At 35.7% G+C, this 22,000-nt stretch overlaps 5 protein-coding genes across 7 annotated transcripts; 3 read left to right on the top strand and 2 right to left on the bottom strand.

Moving 5' to 3' along the window:
• Positions 1–343: 343 nt before the first annotated feature.
• Positions 344–6,056, bottom strand: LOC140834681 (65-kDa microtubule-associated protein 1-like). The gene is made up of 10 exons (XM_073199730.1): positions 5,744–6,056; positions 4,943–5,036; positions 4,626–4,829; positions 4,287–4,535; positions 3,969–4,184; positions 3,320–3,475; positions 2,913–3,224; positions 2,236–2,323; positions 927–1,075; positions 344–828 (listed from the first exon to the last, which is right to left on the bottom strand). The coding sequence occupies exons 1-10, from the start codon at positions 5,746–5,748 to the stop codon at positions 526–528; spliced, it is 1,776 nt and encodes a 591-aa protein (XP_073055831.1). The 5' UTR covers positions 5,749–6,056; the 3' UTR covers positions 344–525.
• Positions 6,057–9,089: 3,033 nt separating this feature from the next.
• LOC140834680 (small ubiquitin-related modifier 1-like) lies at positions 9,090–11,156 on the top strand. The gene is made up of 3 exons (XM_073199729.1): positions 9,090–9,310; positions 10,677–10,826; positions 10,917–11,156. Exons 1-3 carry the CDS (start codon positions 9,230–9,232, stop codon positions 10,980–10,982), a joined length of 297 nt encoding a protein of 98 aa, XP_073055830.1. The 5' UTR covers positions 9,090–9,229; the 3' UTR covers positions 10,983–11,156.
• A 1,540-nt stretch (positions 11,157–12,696) lies between these two features.
• On the top strand, positions 12,697–15,690 carry LOC140834677 (endoglucanase 11-like). Its single transcript, XM_073199727.1, has 5 exons — positions 12,697–12,962; positions 13,076–13,288; positions 13,731–13,931; positions 14,166–14,438; positions 14,983–15,690. The coding sequence occupies exons 1-5, from the start codon at positions 12,735–12,737 to the stop codon at positions 15,640–15,642; spliced, it is 1,575 nt and encodes a 524-aa protein (XP_073055828.1). The 5' UTR covers positions 12,697–12,734; the 3' UTR covers positions 15,643–15,690.
• A 1,226-nt stretch (positions 15,691–16,916) lies between these two features.
• Positions 16,917–17,822, bottom strand: LOC140834679 (uncharacterized). 2 transcript variants are annotated; one of them, XR_012118745.1, is made up of 2 exons: positions 17,675–17,822; positions 16,917–17,396 (listed from the first exon to the last, which is right to left on the bottom strand). XR_012118745.1 is itself a non-coding variant. In XM_073199728.1 (2 exons), exon 2 carries the CDS (start codon positions 17,383–17,385, stop codon positions 17,179–17,181), a length of 207 nt encoding a protein of 68 aa, XP_073055829.1. In that variant the 5' UTR covers positions 17,386–17,424; positions 17,675–17,822; the 3' UTR covers positions 16,917–17,178. The 2 variants fall into 2 exon arrangements, 1 of the variants encoding a protein (XP_073055829.1); XM_073199728.1 differs by having other exon boundaries at positions 16,917–17,424.
• Positions 17,823–19,461: 1,639 nt separating this feature from the next.
• LOC140833554 (alpha-1,3-arabinosyltransferase XAT3-like) lies at positions 19,462–21,172 on the top strand. 2 transcript variants are annotated; one of them, XM_073197885.1, is made up of 3 exons: positions 19,462–19,657; positions 19,746–19,865; positions 19,973–21,172. In XM_073197885.1, exons 1-3 carry the CDS (start codon positions 19,546–19,548, stop codon positions 21,130–21,132), a joined length of 1,392 nt encoding a protein of 463 aa, XP_073053986.1. In that variant the 5' UTR covers positions 19,462–19,545; the 3' UTR covers positions 21,133–21,172. The 2 variants fall into 2 exon arrangements, with proteins under 2 accessions (XP_073053986.1, XP_073053987.1); XM_073197886.1 differs by having other exon boundaries at positions 19,464–19,657; positions 19,752–19,865.
• Positions 21,173–22,000: the final 828 nt, after the last annotated feature.

Genomic DNA, 22,000 nt, shown 5'->3' with positions numbered 1-22,000 from the left:
AGATAGGCTATCATATTTACATTTGGTTTTATTTTAAGAAAATAAAAATACTTCGAATATCGGCAAAGAATTTTGTAGCAGACTCTATATAATTTGTGTTGCAACTTGTAGTCTTTTGCATTAGAAAATAATAGTCCCCCTCCGAGTAGTTGGAAAATAGCCAGAAAATCACCACACAGACAATGTACAAATTAAATTTCAGGTGACTTGACGAAATGACGGCGATCCAAAAATGACCATTGATTTTTATTATTTTTATTTTATCAGTCAATTTAATTTTCAGTACCACATTACTTAAACATTTGTCATATAAAGTAGCAACTATAATATGTAAAGCATCGGGTAGCAAAACTAGTCGAAAATGTCCGGCTGCATTACTCACCCATCACATCTTTAGACAATCTCAACCCAGAAATAACCCAGTCGGAGTTGTTAACCAACCATAATCGGCCTACATCGAGAATCTCTAAATGGTAAACAGGTGACAAAGATGTATAATCTAACAAATCTTAGCTTCAAACATTTTTAGGGTGTACATGGAGTATGTTCGGCCCCAGAAACATGGGACGCCGCCGCATCATCTTTTGATATTGCTACATAGTTCACAGGAGCTACCGGTCTCATGTCTCTCTTCGCATCTCTATTTATAGATCGTGAACCGTTCTGATGAACATTGAGAGAAAGCCGTCTGCCAGCTGAACCATTGGAGCCGCCGTTGGCTCGTGGGTCAACCACTTTCTTGGTACTGATCTGTCTAGCTGGGCTTGGTGTTGAACCAAAGACGGTTTCTTGTTCTTTGCCCGCTTGTTCGCTGAACTTTTTCTGATCCTGTGTGGGACGTTGCATTCAAGTTTTCGACAGATGAATTAGATGTTCAATAATGGCATCAAGATTGATGAGGTGAAGTATGAAGATAATAAACTCACCCTTAACCTCTTTTTCTCCTCTTCTCTGTCTTGTCTAAGCATTGAATACTCGACTAACATGGCAAGGAGAGGAACACCATCATAGGTGAACGTTGAACCACGATCTTTCTCCCATGCACGAGTTTTAACAACCAAGCCGTCAACAAGGGCTGAGCGACCAAAACAAGTAAATAATGAATCAAATTATGAATTACGAGGCTTGTAGAAGCAACTCACAAAAAAAGAATAAAAAATTCAAGAAAAGAACAATCAATTCCATTCTTCTGATGTCTAGATTACTCACAAGTGACGGGCTCTAAAAGTTCTATATTCTAACAGATCTACTGCTAAGTAGTATCACACGCTCTCTATTTTAAGTATTCCACATCTAACCAACTTATATCTAGCCTTTCAAGAACTCATCAGTAAACACCATCTTTCATTGCGAAAGTCAATTTATTAACTACTTGAGATGAATTTCCTCATGTGGCTTGTACACTCCAACTTGAGTTGAGCATGATCCTGAATATAAGAATTCAGATTTTCTGTTCCACTTTTGATCTCTTAATTTAAGCGGCTTATTTCAGTGCACCCAGAAATGTTCTACATTCCATAAAACATTTTCATATTCTTCGAAGGGTTTTTTTTGTCCATTTAGGTAACAGATTCAAGCAATCATAGAACACCAAAGCTAAAAATGGATGGAAATCATCTACATAGTAGAATTGGATATGAAACTAAACAATGAATTCATGGCATACTGGCCTTTTTATGCTCTCCCACCAAGATGATGTATTGCTTTTTTTAGCAGCTTAATATTAAAAAATACCTCTCTGACTTTGCCCAATCACGGACAACAGTACAATGTAACTCATATATGTGAACATTATTTTCGTTTCAGCGGTGAAAACAGCAGCCAATTTGAACAAAAACGTTAACATTGATAAACTTTGTTGTAGCAACAGAATATTGCATAGTGCATGCTGTTACAGGTTTTTTGTGGGCTCAAGGGTAGTAATGGACCTGATCGATCTTCAAGCATAGTAATGAAGGCATAAGGCCCCATAAGGGAAGTGAGGAGAATCAGTTATGAGCACATGGAGAAGGAAATTAAAAGAGTGCAGTGAGTGTCAAGGGAGGTGGGGAGGAATTGTGAGTTAATGGCTAACATTGAGTAGAGAGTAAAATTAATCTGTTACTATATTGTCTGCTCTAGGGTCATTCTCCTTGTGAGGACTGATCATTTTCTTATGTAAGTTTTCTGTTTCGATTAATGAAACTACAGTTTTCACCATAATTGTTGTTTGAGTTCGTAACACAAGCCATTTACCTGGAACCTTATTGACCAAGATACGTGCCTTTTCTGCTCTCTTCAGATTGAAATGTGCACCCCTGCTCGCATTGTATCTATTGTCATCCTGTTTCATCAATGAAACATCGCTACAACATTAGAATAATTGCAAAGTCACCCCTACATAGTAATCAATGCTATACAAGAGGTAATGTCACATCAAAGTTCCCATAGCACATGAATGCCACGTGAGATACTTGTGAAAGAATTTTCAACTATTAATTGTTGCTTGATGGTGGAAGACCCAGACCTAGCTGCATATGGGTGATCTACTTACGAGGATACGAAAACATTTAAATAAGAGTCTGTTAATTATTGAAGTGCATCATATACAAATTACGTGAATAAATTATTTTCCACCCCAAACTCACTGTGCCCTAACATCTCATTTCTATGAAAATGTAGCGGCTAAATTGATTTGTTCATACTTGCTCTCTTTAAAACGAGTCAGAAAAATGCACTGTCACTTCCATAATCAGGTATGATGACTTAATTTTTGAAAGATAATCTAAAGGCCTATAGAAAAAGCAGCAAAGAATGTTTCAATGGAAAGGTGGGACACTTGCAGAGGAAACTTCTCCGACCTCCCCATGCATGCAATAAGAATAAAACAATTAAGTATGTTCAAGGGGTGTAAAAAAGTAATAATCCTTTACCCGATTGTAATCTTCAAGCCAACTTTCTTCTTCACAAGTCAACATCCATTTCTCAACCTTTTCCAAAATATCCTTCCTGCTGAGCGCCTCTTCTTTTGCTTTTGCTATCTGATTATCCATGTCAGCCAATAACTCGACAGGCTCAACTTTCCCGGAATCAATGAGTGCAAATATTCTTTCTCTAGCAGCCTCGGTATCAATCTCTATATGAGCACTAGTAAAAATATCCTCGAGTTCGGTCTGCCTCTCGAAAGCAATTTCTTTCATTCTGCTAGCTTTTAGCTGATCAAGTCTCTCAACTTCCACTTCAGCCTTGAAAAATAAATAAACGACTAAATTGATAAATAACAAGATGATGGTAACTGTTGAAGCATAATGATTTCCACAAAATGAAGTGCTCAATTTGCCTGTTCAACGAGATCCAAAGCAAGAGCCCCAGGAATAGTAACTTCATCCACTGATACCGAAATATTGCAAGTAACATGATCAAACAGCTTACGTTCTTCTTGCGGTGTATCCATCAAATTCCAAAGATCAATTAGCTGGGTCACCAGTTCTTGAAGCTGTAGCATGAGCACAAGTCACAACACAAACAAAGTCAATTAGCCTAATTAACTTACAAATGATTCTGAAAAGGAATGCAAATCTCTGTGCTATAGAACAAGATTTCAAAAGAATAAAGCTCTTCATGAAAAAGCAAGCACCCCCGTGAAGTAAATTGTAATCACGAGAACTTCCTTGCTAACAGATATTTACCAACATATAGAAACTTCTCAAAGTAGGAATTAATAACGCAAAATCAAAGAGTTGGACATGGTCAAGCATTTTATGAATTTGTAACCAAAAAATTAAGAACTCGGTTGCACTTCCTTACCGTGGATACTATTATGGTGCGAGGATGAAAAATTTTCGGAGTCATTTAATGTGATTTACACAATATTATGAAAGACTGGTCTCCTTAACAAAATAACGAGCATTTCATTAACATATACAGTTGAAAAGGTCAAAATCAGTATCAATATCTCTGGAAAAATCAGCTTAGAACTAGCATAATACCTTCTTTAACCTCTGCTTCTTATCGTCCTTCAGTGCTAAGACAGTCTTAGCCAATCTAGATAATGTATCATTGCTTATGCTTTTTGACTGCATGCCCCCAGAGTCATTTAGGCTTGGGTGGACTTCACTGACAGTAGTAAAGAAGTCCATGCCAAGAACAGCACAGAGATCGTGTACAGTGCTCACGAATTCAAGAACCTTGTGCAACCTCTCGCTCTGTAGGAAACATATGGACAAAACCATGAACTTTTCTGATTGCTGAATCAGCCAAAAAAAATGTACCCCATAGTTAATTTCATGGAAAGTTTAAGGCTCCACCTTTTCTTTTTGAAGATCTTGGAGCTGAGCCTGAAATCCATCTAGTTTCTTCACTGAAAGATCAGATTCGTCAACTGTTGGACTGTCCAACTGCTCGCCAGATCCATTGATTTCTGCACATATTTTCTGTATCCGAGATTGAACATCAGAAAACTCTTCTATTCTTTCATCCTTCTGTTTCCAAAGCCTTTTCAGTGCAGGATCTATAGCTGCAAGCTGTTCTTTAATTGTTCCCGATGTCTTATCAGGCTGCAAAAGAAACAGGACCATTATTATAACCTCTAGAGCCCTTCATAATGTACCAGTATGTTTCCATATATTTGCATGGCAACCACTCACAATTCCGATATAAGTCTTCTCTCCAAGTGCTGACAAGAGGTTGGTGAGCTCAACTCTAGCATTTGCCAGTGTATGAAGAAGGTTAGCCCTAGATTTCACAGCTTGGTCAACCTTTCTCTTATATACATCCAAGCACTCTTGCTCTAATTGAAGGAGAATCTGGTCCCGTTCCTCATCTCCTTCACCAACTTCATCCCAAATTTGCTGCATTAAAACAAGTATTGATGTCTATCAGGCAGTGGACAGTTTCAGGCAACAATTAGCCAAACCACAGGCCATAAAGTTTTTAGCGTCACGAAAAATGAAAAATACACTGCCTGCAACTGTTGTAGTAAGGATCCACAAGTAATTTGTCCATGTAGAGGATTTTCAGCTTCGACTGCTGCCATTTTGCTATGGCTCAAAGCAAACCTGAGAAAGGAAAATTCTCCAACGTCAATCATTATTTTCCACAAAGCACTCATAATTCATCGCTCAAATACAAGTCATGACTCATGAGCAAAGCTGTGATTGGTTAAGTTAAAAAATAAATCGGTATTAGAGCTACGAATATTTCCTACAAAAGCAAGAAAGAAAATCATAATTTGAAGACCATCCAATGTGTGATTCAATTTATATTTCATAACTGAGCAATCACGGCCAACAAGAAAATGCAACTGCCAGAGAATGACACAAGCCAACACAAGAAGAGCCTCATATCTGCTCATTGGTCTTCGACCGTATATTTGGTTTTCTGAAAAACTAGGAAAACCCGCAACAACAGGACACGCTCAATTTACGACCTTTATGCCAAAAATATCATAAAAAAAAACCGCAGCAAACCACATTCAATTCCACATCAAGGAGACCGATTCCTTACTAAGTACAATCAAGTAACGGATCTAACAATAATCCAAAACTGAAATGAACCCACTAACTAGACAGAGCAATAATCGAACATCACTTAAGCTTCACCGCATTCAAAATGTAGCAAATAATAAACAATTTTAAGCATGAAACATATAACTTCGAACTTCATATACTATAAACAGCGTCCTAACCGAAGAATAACTCCATTAAACAATGGCACGTGAAGTCGCAAACCACGACGTCCACACAACTCCATAAACAACACTCACCACATTCGCCACAAATCATGCTAAAAAAAACTTTTACATGCTCAGATCTCCAAGGAAAACCATTTTCGACAGGGAAAAGGAAAAATCACAGCAAGGAATCACACAATCACGTACGGAAAAAGAGTTCACACTACACAAATTGCTTCCACAAAAACGAGAGAAAGTGCAGCAATGGAGATCAATGCTCACCGGACCGTACTGGAGGAATCTGGTTTATGACTTTCGACACAGATCTAAAGAATTACTATATTGATTTTGCAGCAGTGTGCGAGTGTGTTCAAGTTCGAAAGGACGGAGTGAGTCTGGAAAGCTAGGAATGAGAAAGATGTCCGAGGGGGGAAACAGAGCATGGGACCCACCGATGCGTCGTCGTATTCAGAATTACATATTTTTCTTCCAAGACAAAAATATTATAATTATTGCAACCGGAAATAATGTATTTGTTTTCCACGTCGGGTCAGTCAAAAAATTAAGATAAAAATTTGTGTGAGACGGTTTTTCGGGTCGTATTTGTGAGACAGATCTCTTATTTGGGTCACTCATGAAAAAGTATTACTTTTTATGTTAAGAGCATTATTTTTTATTTTGAATGTAGGTAGGGCACAGATTATGATCCGTGAGACGATCTCACATTAAACCCACTCAAAAATTAATTGGACTCCTTATAAAAGAAAGGGAGAGACACCGGTTTAATTGTATTTTTGTATTCGATTTTTATCAAATAAAAAAAATTGTAGTTGGTTTACGTAAAAAAATATTTATACATTTTTTAAGCTCACGTGTGTTCACTGAGATAAATTTCGATATAAAATATTGAAAATATAAAATTAATATATGATATTTGAATACAAAATATTTCAAATATGTTATCATATATGATTTTTGAGTATACAAATATGTATAACAAATACTGATATTAATGATTCGTGTATTTTTTTTGATGAAATTGATACAAAACATTATAATGTAGTACATAAATGACATTTCAAAATCAACATTTTCATATATGACACTAATATAGATATTTGATAACAAAAACAAGTGTAACAAGTGTTGATATTATCATAGGTGCTCCAATTTTAAACTCCAAAATCATATATCGGTAATAAATTTGAAATATTTGTACTCAAATATAATATATTAATACTCGTATTTTCAATGTTTTGCACGTAATTTCATTCGAGAAAAGAATTGAGAGTCAAGGAGGGCATACATATTTTGTGTGTGTGTAAATCTGAGACAACATGAATTTTTTGGCTTTGACATAAACTAAACATAAATATAACTATGTTGTTGATGATTTATTGACAATTTACTCATAAAATATAAATATTTATTATTGGATGAGTCTTTTGGTTTGGATTATTAGTTTGTACAAATAAATAATATTGTGATTATTAAAAGAATTCAATAAAACCTATAATAATATTGAATGAACGATAATATGTTTCGTTCATGTTGGTAAATAAATTTGAGATAAAATCATAAAATATAATTTTGTCATTTTTTAATAACTAATGAATATAAATATAAAAAATTGCATTGTAATTTCGATTATATGTTATAAATAATTTATAACTTTTTATTGATGTGAGCTAAATGCTTCTTACACAAAATTGAAACAAAATATTGGATTTGATTGGATTAACAATCCTATCATGTTCACCAAACACAACTGTTCTCGTGATAACACCAAATTATCTATTGTTGTGAGGTTCTTTACTGGATGTGACATTTAACCTAGCTTCAAAACAAGACGGTTTGTTAAGAATATAGATGGATATTTATCATTCCATGTGAACGTCATATTCTTTTTCGTCCGTCACAAATATATAATTAAATATCTATATTTGATGTTATTTCACCTATTCGTTTATCAATCTATCCAATAATTCATTTAATTATGGGACCGAAGAAATAATTTTGTTTTTCTTAAAAATAACTATCTTCTCTCGTCTTAATTGGACATTAAAATGGAAATTTGAAACATTTGATTACACATCCGTGGTCGTGTTATTTAGTAGAGAAGACGTTGATGCTAAGCAGGAGAACAAGACCGTTTGGTATACAACAGAAAAATGGATGTTTTTTATTTATCGTTAATGAGATCCTACCTATGTGGGCACTATCCTCACTTCATCTCAACGGGTAAGATCATGCCACACATACAATTTCAAAAAAAAATTGGTCCTATATATGCATGAGCAAATCTTGACTATCCATCCTATCACGAGAACAATGTGCATATGAGTAGGATGAAATAAACATTTATCATGTCTGCCAGTCTGGTCTTAGTTGGATTTCTAAAATGGAAATTTGAAGTCTCTGATTAGTATCCCCTGGTCTTAACATTTTAAACAAATATATCAATAAATGTAGTCAATTGTTTGAGATTAGGGGTGCAAACGAACCGAATCGGACCGAATAATGCTAAAAATTTCAGGCTCGAGTTCGGCTCGAATCTAGTGTGTTCGAGTTCGAGCTCGATTCGAAGTTCGAAATTTTCAGATATTTGGGCTCGAGCTCGGCTCGAAATGAAGTTCGAGTTCGAGTTCGGCTCGAAATATTCGAATATATTCGTGAACTATTCGAATTATTGCTCGAATATTAAGGTTTGAAAGCTCGAAAATACTCGAAATGTATATATATTTATTATATAATTATATTATATTAATAAAATATTAAGGCTCGCGAACTATTCGCGAACTATCGAACAAAATAATATGGGCTCGAGTTCGGCTCGAAAAAAAGTTCGAACATGTTCGAGTTCGGCTCGAGTTCGATAAGTTCGAATACGAATCGAATATTTATCGAGCAAACTCGAAAAGCTCGCGAACATATTCGGTTCGTTTGCACCCCTATTTGAGATGCTCCAGGACCCCTCCTTTTAATATATACTTTTAGAATTTCTTCAATTATAATTTTGTAAATTAATACAATCGATACTATACTATATAATACGATATATTAATACACCAAAATTTTACAATAATTACTTTGATTGTTCCTTTTTATCCAATAAAAATTATCATAAAAATATATTTTAGTAAAATCTAAATAAAAATTTAAATAATTTATTAATCGAATTAAAGACTGTAAAAAATCAATTTTATTAAATATATGTGCATGCAAATTATCGCGTGCGTGACTTGTAATGAAATAATTTTAGTGAAATTATGGCCGAGTTATCGAAATTCGAACCATGTTTTAGATTTTTAGCGGAATTATTTTATATAAGATTTTTATGTAGGACTTCTATTTTTTAGATTGTTTTATTTTGAATATCAACTGAAATTATATCTCGCCATAAGAAAATTATTATTATTATTTTAAAGATTGATACTTCATTAAAAAATTTAAAACCCTTTAAAAAGTAAATGAAAAAAAAAACAGAGCAAACCAAAGGTTGAGCAGTCAAGCAAATTATCTGGCGGCGTCAGAAGCGAAGCGAGGGTTTGGGAAGAATATCCGGCGTCTAAAGCGAAAATGTCTGGCGTAGATCAAGGAGACACCAAGCCCACCGATCCATCGGGTGGTGGCCACATCAGTCTCAAAGTCAAAGGCCAGGTCTCACTCTGCTCTCTACTTCCCTTCTCTTTTTAATTTTGATCTTACCGTTCTAGTTTCTGCTTCCGTTATTTTGTTGTTGATTGTGTTTAACTTGTATCTATCTGCTTGTTTGGATTCCGTGATGTGTTTGTGGGATGATGAGCGCTGATTGTTTCGTTTTTAGGGTTTAACTATGTGTTTCTGTTCACTCCTATCAGTTGTCATATGGTGGTGGTTGAAGTTTTGTTATTATAGCTGGAGCTGAAAATGTAATTTTGGTAAAATTTTGTTTCGAAATTTTGGCTTAAAATTTAAAAAAATTATCCTTGAGGAAGTCTGCTGTGGGGCGCGGTATAATTTCATGTTGGTGGTCTATATAGTTATCAAATGCACAACGAGGCACATGAGTGGGTTGATTCTAAGTTTTAGGCGCAGGGTGATGCATGGCCTGCTTGGTTAGTGTCTAGTTCCCTTCAATAAAATCAATGAGTTTTTCATTGGACAGAACAGTGGTAAATGAGTATCATGAGCAGTGGTAGTCCATGTTATGGAGCTTTCACCTCTTGAAATTCAACTGACTAATTCTATCTGCATTATTTTGGGTTTCAGGGTTTCAGATTAACAAGTTCATTACGTGGATAAATCCAAGGAAATTGTGGGACAACTTTTTATTTAATTTGTGTTTCTCTCTTTTCTCTATATTTTTGTAGCATGTTACTTTGAATGATGCTGCTGTTATTGAAGGACTGTTGGCTTAATATTTTCAGTTTTTTTGCAGTTTTGTAGTGTTACAGAACTTAGAGGAAGCAGTATATTCTTTATATTTTTTTTCTCGTATCTTGTTTTATTTTTTTTATCTTAACCTACTTAGCTGCATTTTACTTGGGCTGTGGAGTAGGAGCAGGTTGACTACCTTGAGTTATCCTTGCAGGTGCATTAGTAACCCACATCCATCATCTCATTATTTTGGGTTCTTTCATGTGACTGACAAACATCTTCGCTTGCTGAAGAATTTTATGCATGAGGAATGCTCTACCAAATCTAGACATTTTTTACTAAAATGAATTGAGTAAACATGACCTTCTGGTCCGGTAGAAATGTGGGAATTTATTGTTTCAAATCCTGTCTCATCTTCTTCTCTCCTATTCCCGAGCACAAACTGAGAAATCCTTGTGCTTTCTCAGTGAAGTTATGCTTTATATGAGCCATACATCTTCATGGTCTCTTGCTATATTGCTGACCTGATTAATTCTTTCAAACTCTTCCGAAGACTCATGCTATGTTCACGAAATATCTACTTAACAATTATTTGGTAATTTCATGGGTAGAATATTATCTGGAAGGTTTTTAAACACACAAAATCTACCCTGCGTTCTTTTTCTAGGATGGAAATGAGGTAATTTTCAGGATCAAGAGAAGCACCCAACTGAAGAAACTCATGAATGCTTATTGTGAACGTCAATCAGTGGATTTCAACTCTATCGCTTTTCTGTTTGACGGTCGTCGTCTGCGAGGGGAGCAGACTCCAGATGAGGTAATGCACCCCCCCTGGCCCCCCTCCCTTCTCTCTCTCACATTTGCTCACACAATTGCCTGTTGAACTGAACATAAGTTTTCTTTGCAGCTGGAAATGGAGGAGGGTGATGAAATAGACGCAATGCTGCACCAAACTGGAGGCACGTCTACTTAGCAAGTACGAGAGAATGCAAAGGGTGTGGAGTTGTAATATAAATCACTCTTATTAGTCTATCTTCTTTGACTATTTTATAGACCCGACCTGATGTGTCGAACTTCTGTCAACATCAGTATTAACTTATTGACAATACCCCCTATGCTTGTATTTGCAAGGGTGGCATTCTTTTTCCTTTTTCTTTTTAGCTTTTGATTTGTTTCACGATGCCATGTTCCTGCTCTTCCTTCTTTCAACGTGGAGGAAAAATCTGAATTTTACAGTTCTGTGTTTTCTTGTGGCTACATGGTTTAAAAAAACTCAAAGGAGGAGGGATGAGATTTTTTTATCAGCATGTTCTGTTGTCTGCTGTTTGAAAAATCGATTTCGAAACCTTGAATTGGGTCTTCATTATGTAAATTGTGCACCATTTCAAATCCATTATCTATAATTTTATTTTAGGATATTTGATCTTGGGATCTGAACTGCTCTACACTTTTGAACCAGCATTCATCCATTTTATACTTATATGCTGAATATCTGGTGATTTGTTGAGTAAATTATACCTTACCCTCTAAAAACAATATTTCCAAGCGATGATGTATAATTTTGTATGACTGCCGTTCGATTCCGTCATTCGTCTCTCAGTTTGACAGTTCTAAAAAAGAAAAAATAACGGAAATATCAAACAACCCTATATAAATACAGCTATTGAATATATAAATTATCTAATAAATTAATTACTACAATGAATTAGATATATTGAAAATTGCAAAAGTTAGTTTATGTCTTGTTAATTTTTAAAAATTCAATCGGTTTTGCAAACAATAACCGACATTACAAATAATCCATATTTTTTAACACCCAAAAAAAGGACCAGCCTTCAAATATAATCAATCCAGTCGATTATTTTTAGCATAAACGAAATTTTGCCCGCTTATAGATTTGGTAGCTGCCTCGAATTCATTCTGAAGTACAACACTAGACAATTAAAATCAGAACCCACATTATTTATTTTGAAATATAAATAGCTAATGACATCCGCGACAATGAGTGCTGATAATTATGAAATTCATGCTATTATTATTTTAATAACTTGGATGACACAAACCTTGTTACAACATCCCACTATAATTAATATTAAAAATAGTTCATATTATTGAGAAAAAAAATTAAAGTAAATATAGATCCATATTGGTAACAACATAATTATATTTTAAGAAAATATGTTTTTTCAAATAGTTATATTGTTAACAAAATATTAATTCATGGTATACATACATAATATGTCAAAATGTACCTCTTTGTTTATAAAAGCAAGAATAGCATTATAAAAATCTAAATTTCTTATAATCAGCATACATCTATGAGATGAAATTTGCAACTGGGTATTTAGATATGTATCTCGTGAGACGGTATCACGAATTCTACTCATATTTACAATAAAAAAATATTATTTTTGATATAAAAAGTAATATTTTTTCATGACGGACCCAAATATAATATTCGTCTCACAGAATTTACTAATGAAAAAATCTCATAAGAGTTTTTGTGACTTATAAAATAGTTGAATTTATTATATTGAAAGTAACACGTTCTCCCGATGAATTACAAAATCTTTTTAATTTAATGCAATGAAAAAATCTAATAACGCAATAATTTTCTCTCATGATAAAAAATGTCACGTGGCTTGCATGCTATGTATATATAAAGAGAGGGGAGTAAAGAAGAGAAACACATAGCAGTTGTTTTGCAGAAAATATCACAAAATCAATGAGGAAGAAGACCCAATGCAGATTCCCTAAACGCGCCATCAACTATTTCTTTGTATGTATGCTGTCCCTTCTCCCCGCGCTTCCCGTCTCTCAATCTTTCGACTATGGAGAAGCCCTGTCCAAGAGCCTCCTTTACTTCGAGGCGCAGCGCTCCGGCCGACTCCCGTACAACCAGAGGGTGCGGTGGCGCCAACACTCCGGCCTCACGGACGGCCTTGAACAAGGGGTATGCGTCGATTGATTACTTTTCATTTTTACAAGTTTATAAGGCCAATGTGGTCTCGGCGGACCGCTTCGGTTGATCGCACTTGTGCAAGTGACTGTGATATGTTGGAACAGGTGGATTTGGTGGGAGGATACTATGATGCCGGCGACAATGTAAAGTTTGGTCTGCCTATGGCTTTTACTGTGACGTTGCTGTCGTGGGGCGTGATCGAATTCCGGGAAGAAATCGCGGCGGCAGGGGAACTCCGGCATGCGTTGGAAGCTATCAAGTGGGGTACTGACTATTTCATAAAGGCACACAATCATCCTCATGTCTTGTGGGCGCAGGTAGCTGATTAATAGATTAATCAGTTATCCTCTGCATAGTTAATGAAATAATTTTGATATCATATTCAATTATTGGTTTTTTCGAAATGGGATTTCAATCGATTCGAGAATAAATCAAACATTTGTAGTAAAGTGTATTGTGAGCAGTAATCCATCCCCCAATCACGCTGGAAAATAAAACTCATTGGCCACTTACGATCTCCCTAGATTTTATGCGGGTCCACAATTTTCAAATCTTGTTTCTTTTACTCTAAAGCAACTCCCTTTTGCCTTCAAATTTCAGACATAAATTTGGAAGTCTAACGTAAATCAAGTGCCCAATTAGTACCTCGTGCTATGTGAAAGTCACCAGCCGTTAATTAATTCTAATGTTATACTAGATGTTTGAATGAATATTGATACTGGAACAAATAAAACCATTTTAGAAAACATGGTATTTCAGGTGGGTGATGGTGACACCGATCACCTGTGCTGGCAACGGCCGGAGGACATGACAACTTCGCGGCGAGCTTTCAAGTTGGATGAGGAGAATCCCGGCTCCGATGTGGCGGCAGAAACGGCGGCAGCCATGGCAGCGGCGTCCATTGTGTTTAGGAGAACAAACCCACATTACTCCCACCTTCTCTTGGAACATGCACGACAGGTAAGCTGGTTAATGAGGTTGTTAAGATAGATGGAACTAGCTAAGATTAGGTCACTTAATGTACGTAATCATGATCCTAAATATTATTTAATATTAACATTACATTCTAAATCAGTTATTAGGAACATCAGTAGTTCCATCCACTTAACCGGACAAAGACAAGTGGCTATTAACAAATTTACTCTGAAAATAATTACTTTAGAAATCCGTCTATGTCGGATCAATGTTTTGCAGCTGTTCGAGTTTAGTGACAAATATAGAGGAAATTATGACAAGAGTATAGAAGGAGCAAAGGGTTACTATTCGTCGGTGAGTGGATACATGGATGAATTGTTGTGGGCAGCATTTTGGCTATACAGAGCCACCGACAATGCTCACAATAATACCAATAATTACTATTTGAATTATGGTATTCAAAACGCCAACTCTCTTGGTGGGATCACTTGGTCCATGACTGAATTCAGCTGGGACGTTAAATATGCTGGCCTCCAAATTCTTGCTTCCATGGTATGATCATTTTCATGTTTTAATTTAGAAACTTTGGTGATATGGGCCAGAATATGGCGGGAGAATTAGCCATAAATACATCAATTTGAGATATTGGAAAATATCTAAAATTTTACCCGTCTGATCTTTAAGTTCTCTGTTTAAAATAAATGCAGAAGCAGGTCCATGCCAGTTCATTGTGACTTATAAATTCCCCTATACTGGAACATTAAATTTGCTGTTTATTAACCATCACCAGTCTCGTTGCATTTACAGGGCATGTGACCCATATTCAAGCTAAAAAAATATTCTTCTGCATTTGAAGCTAATTATTAATTATCCCGTCTATCATCAAATCATAACATATTTAAATAACTTTTGTACCAATGAAACCAAAGAGGTGACAATCAATGGTATGTTGGAGGAAATGTCATTGAAATTTTTTGCATGTTGATACTAACAAAATCAAGAACTCCAAAATTTAATCAGTTTAGTTACCAACGCTTATTTGTTTATGTGAAGCAGTAATTTCCAATCTTGGATAACAAATCACATTGCTTTGCAGATACCACAGGAAGACAAAAGTGAAGAGCAGAAGCAAATCCTCAAGCAGTACACTTCGAAATCAGAGCACTACCTCTGCGCCTGCCTGAACGAGAACAACTCCACCAACGTGCGACGCACCCCCGGAGGTCTCATGTACACCCGCCGATGGAACAACATGCAGTACGTGTCCACCGCGTTATTCTCCCTCACCCTCATCTCCCACCATCTCCAATCCACCAGCCAGAGCCTAAACTGCCCCACCGGATCAATCCCCCCCGACGAAATCCTATCCTTCGTGAAATCACAAGTGGGATACATCTTGGGATCCAATCCCATGGGGTTAAGCTACTTGGTTGGATACGGAGACGCGTACCCCAAGAGGGTCCACCATCGGGGAGCTTCCATGGAGTTGCAGATGGGTACGACGGGGTTCTTGGGGTGCAAGCAGGGGTATGACAACTGGTATGGACGGCAGGATCCGAATCCGAATGTGCTCGTGGGAGCGCTTGTCGGAGGACCCGATAGCGAGGATGAGTATAGGGATAGAAGAGGTAACTTCATGCAGACGGAGGCGTGCACTTACAACACAGCTCCCTTAGTTGGGGTTTTCGCAAAATTGTATTCATCGGAGAATTCAATGATTTCGAGTGTTGCTAGTTTAGAGTTATCAAGTGTATAGAAATTAATTTAACTGTCTCAAGAAAGATTATTCACTAAAAGAAGATTTTCAGCATATCATTTTGTTTATTTTATTTTTTAGATTAGATACGGGTGGGTTGGTTAAATCTGCCGACACTGAAACACCTCACGTGGGGCTCTACATGATGGGTCACCGTTAATTAAGAATTACCTAACGACAGTGGGGAAGGCTCGATCACTATCCCATGTCAACAACTTATGTCATCCATGGTGCCTTTTTTTCTTTTTTCAATTTTTTTAATGACATACACGAGAAGTCACAAACACTGCTGAATGGTGTGCATTGGATAAATTCTCGGATTAATGCAATAGTTTTCAAATCAAATTAGCAAGATAATCACATTGGATAAGCTCGTTCAAATAAATATTGATTAAAAGATTTAAATTTTTGAGTATTGATAAAACATTTACCTACTTTTATCAACTCGAATATTCTTTCATATATTTTTTTCTCAATTTAATATAACGCGTGGAGATTATGTCAAACCAATCACTCGTGTAAACGAGACTTTCGTCCAATACCTTTCACCCTTGTATTGGATTCATTTTGAAGAGCACTCAGTTCTCACAACCTACAGTTCATCGAATAAAGAAAAGTCAAGCTCTGCAACGTTGGTTTCCATGTACAAAAGATCTATCTATCTTGGTCTGATAAAAAATTATAAAAAGTAGACGAATTTCAATTTGGATTCTCATATAAACTACAAATATTTTCAATCAAGTTTTTTTTTGCAATTTATATAATTTATTGGGTTTATTTGACAATATTTAAATTTTTTATTTTAAAATAGTTTTAAAAATTAATAACCGAAATTTTTTTCTTGTCATTGATATCAGCCAGAAAAACACTGGCCATCCAAAATTTGAAAGTAAAAATAAAAAAGAAATGGGGTGGGCGCTTCACCGGGCGGGACTCACCCGCTTCCTCTCATGTCCGCTTGCAAGGTCTTCGCCTACATGGCCTTAGCCTTTCCCCCCTCCTATATTAATCCTAAAAGAACTAAACGCCAAAATATTCAAAAATCACAATTTTCTATAATTTCAACCATAAGAGTTGAATTATTTGGTAAAAAAAAAATCCATCTTTTCAATCAGAAATAGCTCTCTGTCATATCCCCATACGTGTTTTGTTGCTCGAAGTAAGCCCGTAGAGATGGGAAAATCTGGGAGGGAGATACATACACATGCTGGCAATGGCACGTCCAATGCACGTCATGCATAGAGAATCCAAATGTTAAAATTTGATCACAACCTAAATTTTACTCGCTTTCGCGGCGCCACATTTTATGATTACTTGAAAATCAAAACGTACAAACATCTGCCCTCTGCCGTGGATAAGGGCCTGAATTGACACAAGTCTTGATAAATCTTTTGGCCAAGTGTACCTTAAACACCACTAACAAACACTTATTTGTCCAAAATGAACCAAGAATTACAGTTCATGGCACGAAGTAACATTATTCAAACCTACTGCATCACCGAATTCCAAACAATGTGCGAATCATTCTCAGCAAATTTACTTCTCTTCGCCTCCCTCTTCCTTCTGCCCATACCGACGCTTGAACTTGGCGATCTGCCCGATGCTCTGGGCCATCTGCCGCTTTGCTCGGAAATGGTACACCTTGCCAACCTGGTGAATCTTGGCCATCATCACATTCATCAGCCTCCCGCTTTGGGTCACGTACGATATCCATTGCATCTGTGGGTGAATTCCTTTCTTCATCTTTCCCTCACCTAATTATCACGAACACAGAATCAAGAACTGATTTTAAGATAATTCGAAACGGAGGATTTTAATTGGGCAGGCGAAATACTAAATTCGAGTAAAAATGTAATATTTTTAGTATATATTTGTCCGATTCTTAGCTCGATTTTATTAGGCACTTCAACAAATGCCTGTGCGGCATTTCATCAAATACTTTCGTTCTATTTGAGACATTACAATATGCGTCGACGAAACCGAAGCTACAACAGTTTAACACGCGAGTATAAAACCGGGAGAGAGTAGATACCTTCGATTCCGAGATTGCTTGCTGTGCGTGTGAGCTAGGGTTTGCTGTCGCCACCGCTTCAAAGTTCCGGAAAAGAACGTATTTGTCATGTAACGCCGTTATGTGACGTTAAATTGGCGATTTCGCGACATAACGGCCGTTTTACCCTAAAGCAGCAAAGGTAAAACAAAACGTTTTGTACAAGAAAAATAAATTATTATTGTTAATTCTTTGAGTAATTTCTTGTGAGACGATCTCACGAATCTTTATTTGGAGACGAGTCAACCCTACCGATATTCACAATAAATAATAATATTCTTAACATAAAAAATAATATTTTTCATGTAATAGTCTATTGTGAGACAGTCTCACGAATCTCCATCTGTGAGACGGACTAACCATACCGATGTTTATAATAAAAATTAATACTCTTAACATAAGAAATAATACTATTTCATTGATAACCCAAATAAGAGACACGTCTCACAAAATACAACTCGTGAGACCGTCTTACACAAGTTTTTGTTTTTTTCATGATGACCCAAGTAAGATATCCGTCTCACAAAATACGACACGTGAGACCGTCTCACACAAATTTTTGCCTAATTATATTTATAAATATAGATATGGAAAATTATCAAAAGCAAGGAAACTTAGAAAATAAAATAAAAAATGAGCAGGTCTCTTGTGAGACGGTCTCATGAATCTTTATATGTGAGACGGGTCAACCCTACCGATATTCACAATAAAAAGTAACTCTTAACATAAAAATAATATGTTTTTCATAGATTACCTAAATAAGATATTCGTCTCACAAATACGACTCGTAAGACCGTCTCATACAAGATTTTGCCATAAAAAATTACCTACAAGAAAGAATACAGGTATATCGTGAGAGAATCTCATTAATCTATTTTTGTGAGACGAATCAAGCTAATATATATTTAAAGTGAAAAAATAATTTTATTATAAAAATCTTATTTTTTCATGAATCGAGTCCGACTAAAAAACAGCTGGCAAAAACTTGCGTGAGACGGTCCTTTATGTTAAAATTATTACTTTTTATTGTGAATATCTGTAAGATTGACTCGTCTTACAGATTAAAATACGCTCTCAAAACAGTTGGAGCCAAATGAATCTGGTCGGATTTACCTCTTTCATGGAATGTTCTGACCTTACAGACTACAGTTGACCTCACATGAGAAGCTAAGTATAGGCAGTTGACGTTCATCGTAACGTTAGGGCTGTCAAAGCCATTGGAGTTGGTCAATGTTATTGTTGGAAAAAAATTCGTTGTTTTTGTTTTGCATATGATCAATCAAATATCTCGCTTAAAACAAAACAAAAAAGATCCATCAACATTTTTTTTTGTAATAGACCGATCATCTTATTAAATAAATACAAAAAATAACAGATATATAAATATATCGTAGTATAACGTCGATCATAGTATAAACTAACCCCAATCGTAGATAGAAAATCCTCTCATTTTTTCAAAATATGAATTATTCTTGATTTTAAAAAAAAACATGGATTATTCCATGTTTGATTATTCCTGTCATCACCACATGTGAAAAAGTTGGAGGTACTTTTGCAAATAAAAAATATGAGACTAAAAGATTTAAAGATCAATCTGCCAAAAGTACAACGAGGAGAAATGTAAAAAATTAGAAGAATCACACCAAATAAACCAGCTTGTATATAAATTATACTTTTTTTTAGATAGCTCTTAGTTAATAAATAGTACAGACATAGCTATTGCTTGGAATACGTCCAAGATTTTTGCATTGGGAATATTTAATTTTATATAAAATGACAGGAAAATTGTTGGAAGAAGACCTTTTATTATTGCATATGGACGGCTTCCAAGAATTGCACCCCAAGACTTGTTAATGGAGATGAGGAAGAGAAGACTTCTTTTTGGTCTATTTCCATTAATTTTCTTGTCTATCCTCCTCCTGATATACACTGATTTGCACCGGGGATATCTGTGTGTCAACACATGTAAGTATCAAACATCCTGGATTTGTTTTTCTTGTGGTTCTGTTCTATTTCTTTGCTTGTAATCAACTCTGTTAAAATCGATTGAAAGTTTCAGGGTTATGGCCGGAATCCGCCTTTCCGAGATGTCAAGTTATGGGAATCAACATAGCAGTTGAAGATGATGATAAGCAAGAGTCGTTCAAAGTCCCTCTGTCAAGACTTGTTAGAGGTTAATGGCCTTCTTGGATCCAAATATTCATGTTATGTTTATGGCCGTCCTTCAATTTTTTATTTCTTCCTGGAGTTTGTGGATTCATGTATGTGTGTATCGAGCAGGAGGGGAAGCAAGAAATCTTGAAACGACGGGATTCGCGTGTCATTCGTCTGAATTCTCTCTACTTTGTGTGGCAAGTCAACCTGTGAGAATTGATACCAGAGGTAGAAATATTACAGTTCACATTCCATCTAATAAGGCAGTTCAAGAAACCAACATTAGGCCATATGGAAGACAAGAAAACAACTTCCTTGGAAGCATCAAACCTGTCAAGATCTTGCACGGGAATCACAATCCAGTTCCGAAGTGCGAAGTCATCCACAAAATCCCTGCTCTGATCTTCTCCTCTGCCTACGTCGGAAACACTTTCCACGAATTCAGCGATTTGATCATCCCTTTGTTCCTTACTGCCAACCATTTCAAATCGCGGGTTCTGATCATCCTGGACGATTACAATTCCTCCTTCGTGGACAAATTCAGACCGGTTTTGTCCAGATTGTCGGATTACGAAGTCATGAATCCAGCTGAAAAAAGGAGCGTTCATTGCTTTCCAGGGTCGATCATTGGCCTGACGTATCACAATGTCCTGACTATAGATCCCGAAAAAGTTCCACGAAACTACACGATGCCTGATTTTAAACAGTTCCTTAGAGAATCATTCAACCTGAAAAACACCAATATTTACCAGATAAAAATCCCTACTCTACTGCTTCTGTCTCGCGCAAAAACAAGGAGGTTTCTCAATGAAGACGAAATGGTTGCTGTGATCAAAGAACTGGGATTTCGTGTTATCATCGGGAGAGATGAAATGGTAGCAAACATGACTACATTTTCTAGGATTGTCAACTCGTGCAGTGTGCTTGTTGGAGTACATGGAGCCGGTTTGACGAACGAATTATTCCTGCCTGCCGGTGGGGTGACCGTGCAGCTGGAATTGCTGGGCTTGGAATTCGCGTCATCGTATTGTTTCGGCAATCCAGCTGCAGCCATGGGCTTGCATTACGTACCGTACAGGATGGAGCCGGAAGAGAGCTCGCTCGTGGAGCTATACGGGCGGCATCATTCGGTGATTGTTAAACCGGGATCAGTGTACGCCAAGGGGTATCAAGAAGTGCAGAAAGTGTATCTCGATCAACCAAATTTGAGGGTGAATGTTGCGAGGTTTAGGGAGAATACTCTAGTTCGAGCACTTCAACTAGCGAAGGATTCTCAAGTTTTGTAAAAGAATATCAGTCATTCCCAGCTCTAAATGAAAATAGACGAATATTCTTAGGTATAAAATTTTAGTTTTAGTTTTGTATTTTATATATATATCAATTTTAATCATTTTTATTAAGATTATTGATATGACTATATATACATCGACAAATATCAACACCAATACAAAAAATAACTAAAATTATATTTAAAAAACATATTATGGTAGAAACATTTTTTTTTAACAATTAGGATGGGGCCGGGAGATCTCTGACACGAGACCAATGTCACTATTTGATACACTTGGCCAAAAGGTTAACACCATAACATATTAAATTTTGATCAACAAAAAAATAATGAGTAAATCTATATTATATTTACAATAAAAAGTAATATTTTTAGCATAAAAAATAACATTTTTTCATAAATGATCCAACACAAATTTTTACCAAAAATAATCTATATATTTTAAATATTATAGTAATTGATTTGTCCGCTATAAATTTTGGATTTGACTCTCACAAGTTTCTTATTGATATTTTAGTTAAATATTAATTTGAGTGATTTATTTTATCAAATTTTAGTTTTAGATATAACATTTACGATATACTTCATTTTAATATTGTCGATGAAAAACGATTAACACTATATACATAAATAATATCTAATTATTACAAAAAAAAAAAGACTAAAACTATAAAATAAATCAATATAAAATTGCATTATATATATATTCAATTATTTGAAGGGAAAACTTTTGTGTAAATCGCAAATTAAAATTTGCATGGAATTGATTATCAAGTTAAAGAGTCAAATTCGTGTTTTTTAATACTAACTAATTAACAAAATTCCCTAATTTAAAATCAATGCATTGAAATGTGAATATATTAAGA

Source organism: Primulina eburnea, chromosome 6 (genome assembly GCF_022965805.1).
Source record: "Primulina eburnea isolate SZY01 chromosome 6, ASM2296580v1, whole genome shotgun sequence".
Taxonomy (NCBI): domain Eukaryota; kingdom Viridiplantae; phylum Streptophyta; class Magnoliopsida; order Lamiales; family Gesneriaceae; genus Primulina; species Primulina eburnea.
Note: the sequence above shows the minus strand (reverse complement) of the source record. Positions and strands in the feature narration are given on the sequence as shown.

Excerpts from the sequence above, each read along its gene's own strand:
- LOC140834677 (XM_073199727.1), top strand. The coding sequence starts at position 12,735 with ATGAGGAAGAAGACCCAATGCAGATTCCCTAAACGCGCCATCAACTAT. Across the intron at positions 13,932-14,165 it reads TCTTGGAACATGCACGACAG|CTGTTCGAGTTTAGTGACAA; the intron begins GTAAGCTGGTTA and ends AATGTTTTGCAG. Across the intron at positions 14,439-14,982 it reads TCCAAATTCTTGCTTCCATG|ATACCACAGGAAGACAAAAG; the intron begins GTATGATCATTT and ends ATTGCTTTGCAG.
- LOC140834680 (XM_073199729.1), top strand. The coding sequence starts at position 9,230 with ATGTCTGGCGTAGATCAAGGAGACACCAAGCCCACCGATCCATCGGGT. Across the intron at positions 9,311-10,676 it reads GTCTCAAAGTCAAAGGCCAG|GATGGAAATGAGGTAATTTT; the intron begins GTCTCACTCTGC and ends TTCTTTTTCTAG. Across the intron at positions 10,827-10,916 it reads GGGAGCAGACTCCAGATGAG|CTGGAAATGGAGGAGGGTGA; the intron begins GTAATGCACCCC and ends TTTTCTTTGCAG.
- LOC140834679 (XM_073199728.1), bottom strand. The coding sequence starts at position 17,385 with ATGAAGAAAGGAATTCACCCACAGATGCAATGGATATCGTACGTGACC.
- LOC140834681 (XM_073199730.1), bottom strand. Across the intron at positions 3,476-3,968 it reads AGAAGCAGAGGTTAAAGAAG|CTTCAAGAACTGGTGACCCA; the intron begins GTATTATGCTAG and ends CTCATGCTACAG. Across the intron at positions 3,225-3,319 it reads CTTTGGATCTCGTTGAACAG|GCTGAAGTGGAAGTTGAGAG; the intron begins GCAAATTGAGCA and ends TTATTTTTCAAG.
- LOC140833554 (XM_073197885.1), top strand. The coding sequence starts at position 19,546 with ATGGAGATGAGGAAGAGAAGACTTCTTTTTGGTCTATTTCCATTAATT. Across the intron at positions 19,658-19,745 it reads ATATCTGTGTGTCAACACAT|TTTCAGGGTTATGGCCGGAA; the intron begins GTAAGTATCAAA and ends ATCGATTGAAAG. Across the intron at positions 19,866-19,972 it reads TCTGTCAAGACTTGTTAGAG|GAGGGGAAGCAAGAAATCTT; the intron begins GTTAATGGCCTT and ends TGTATCGAGCAG.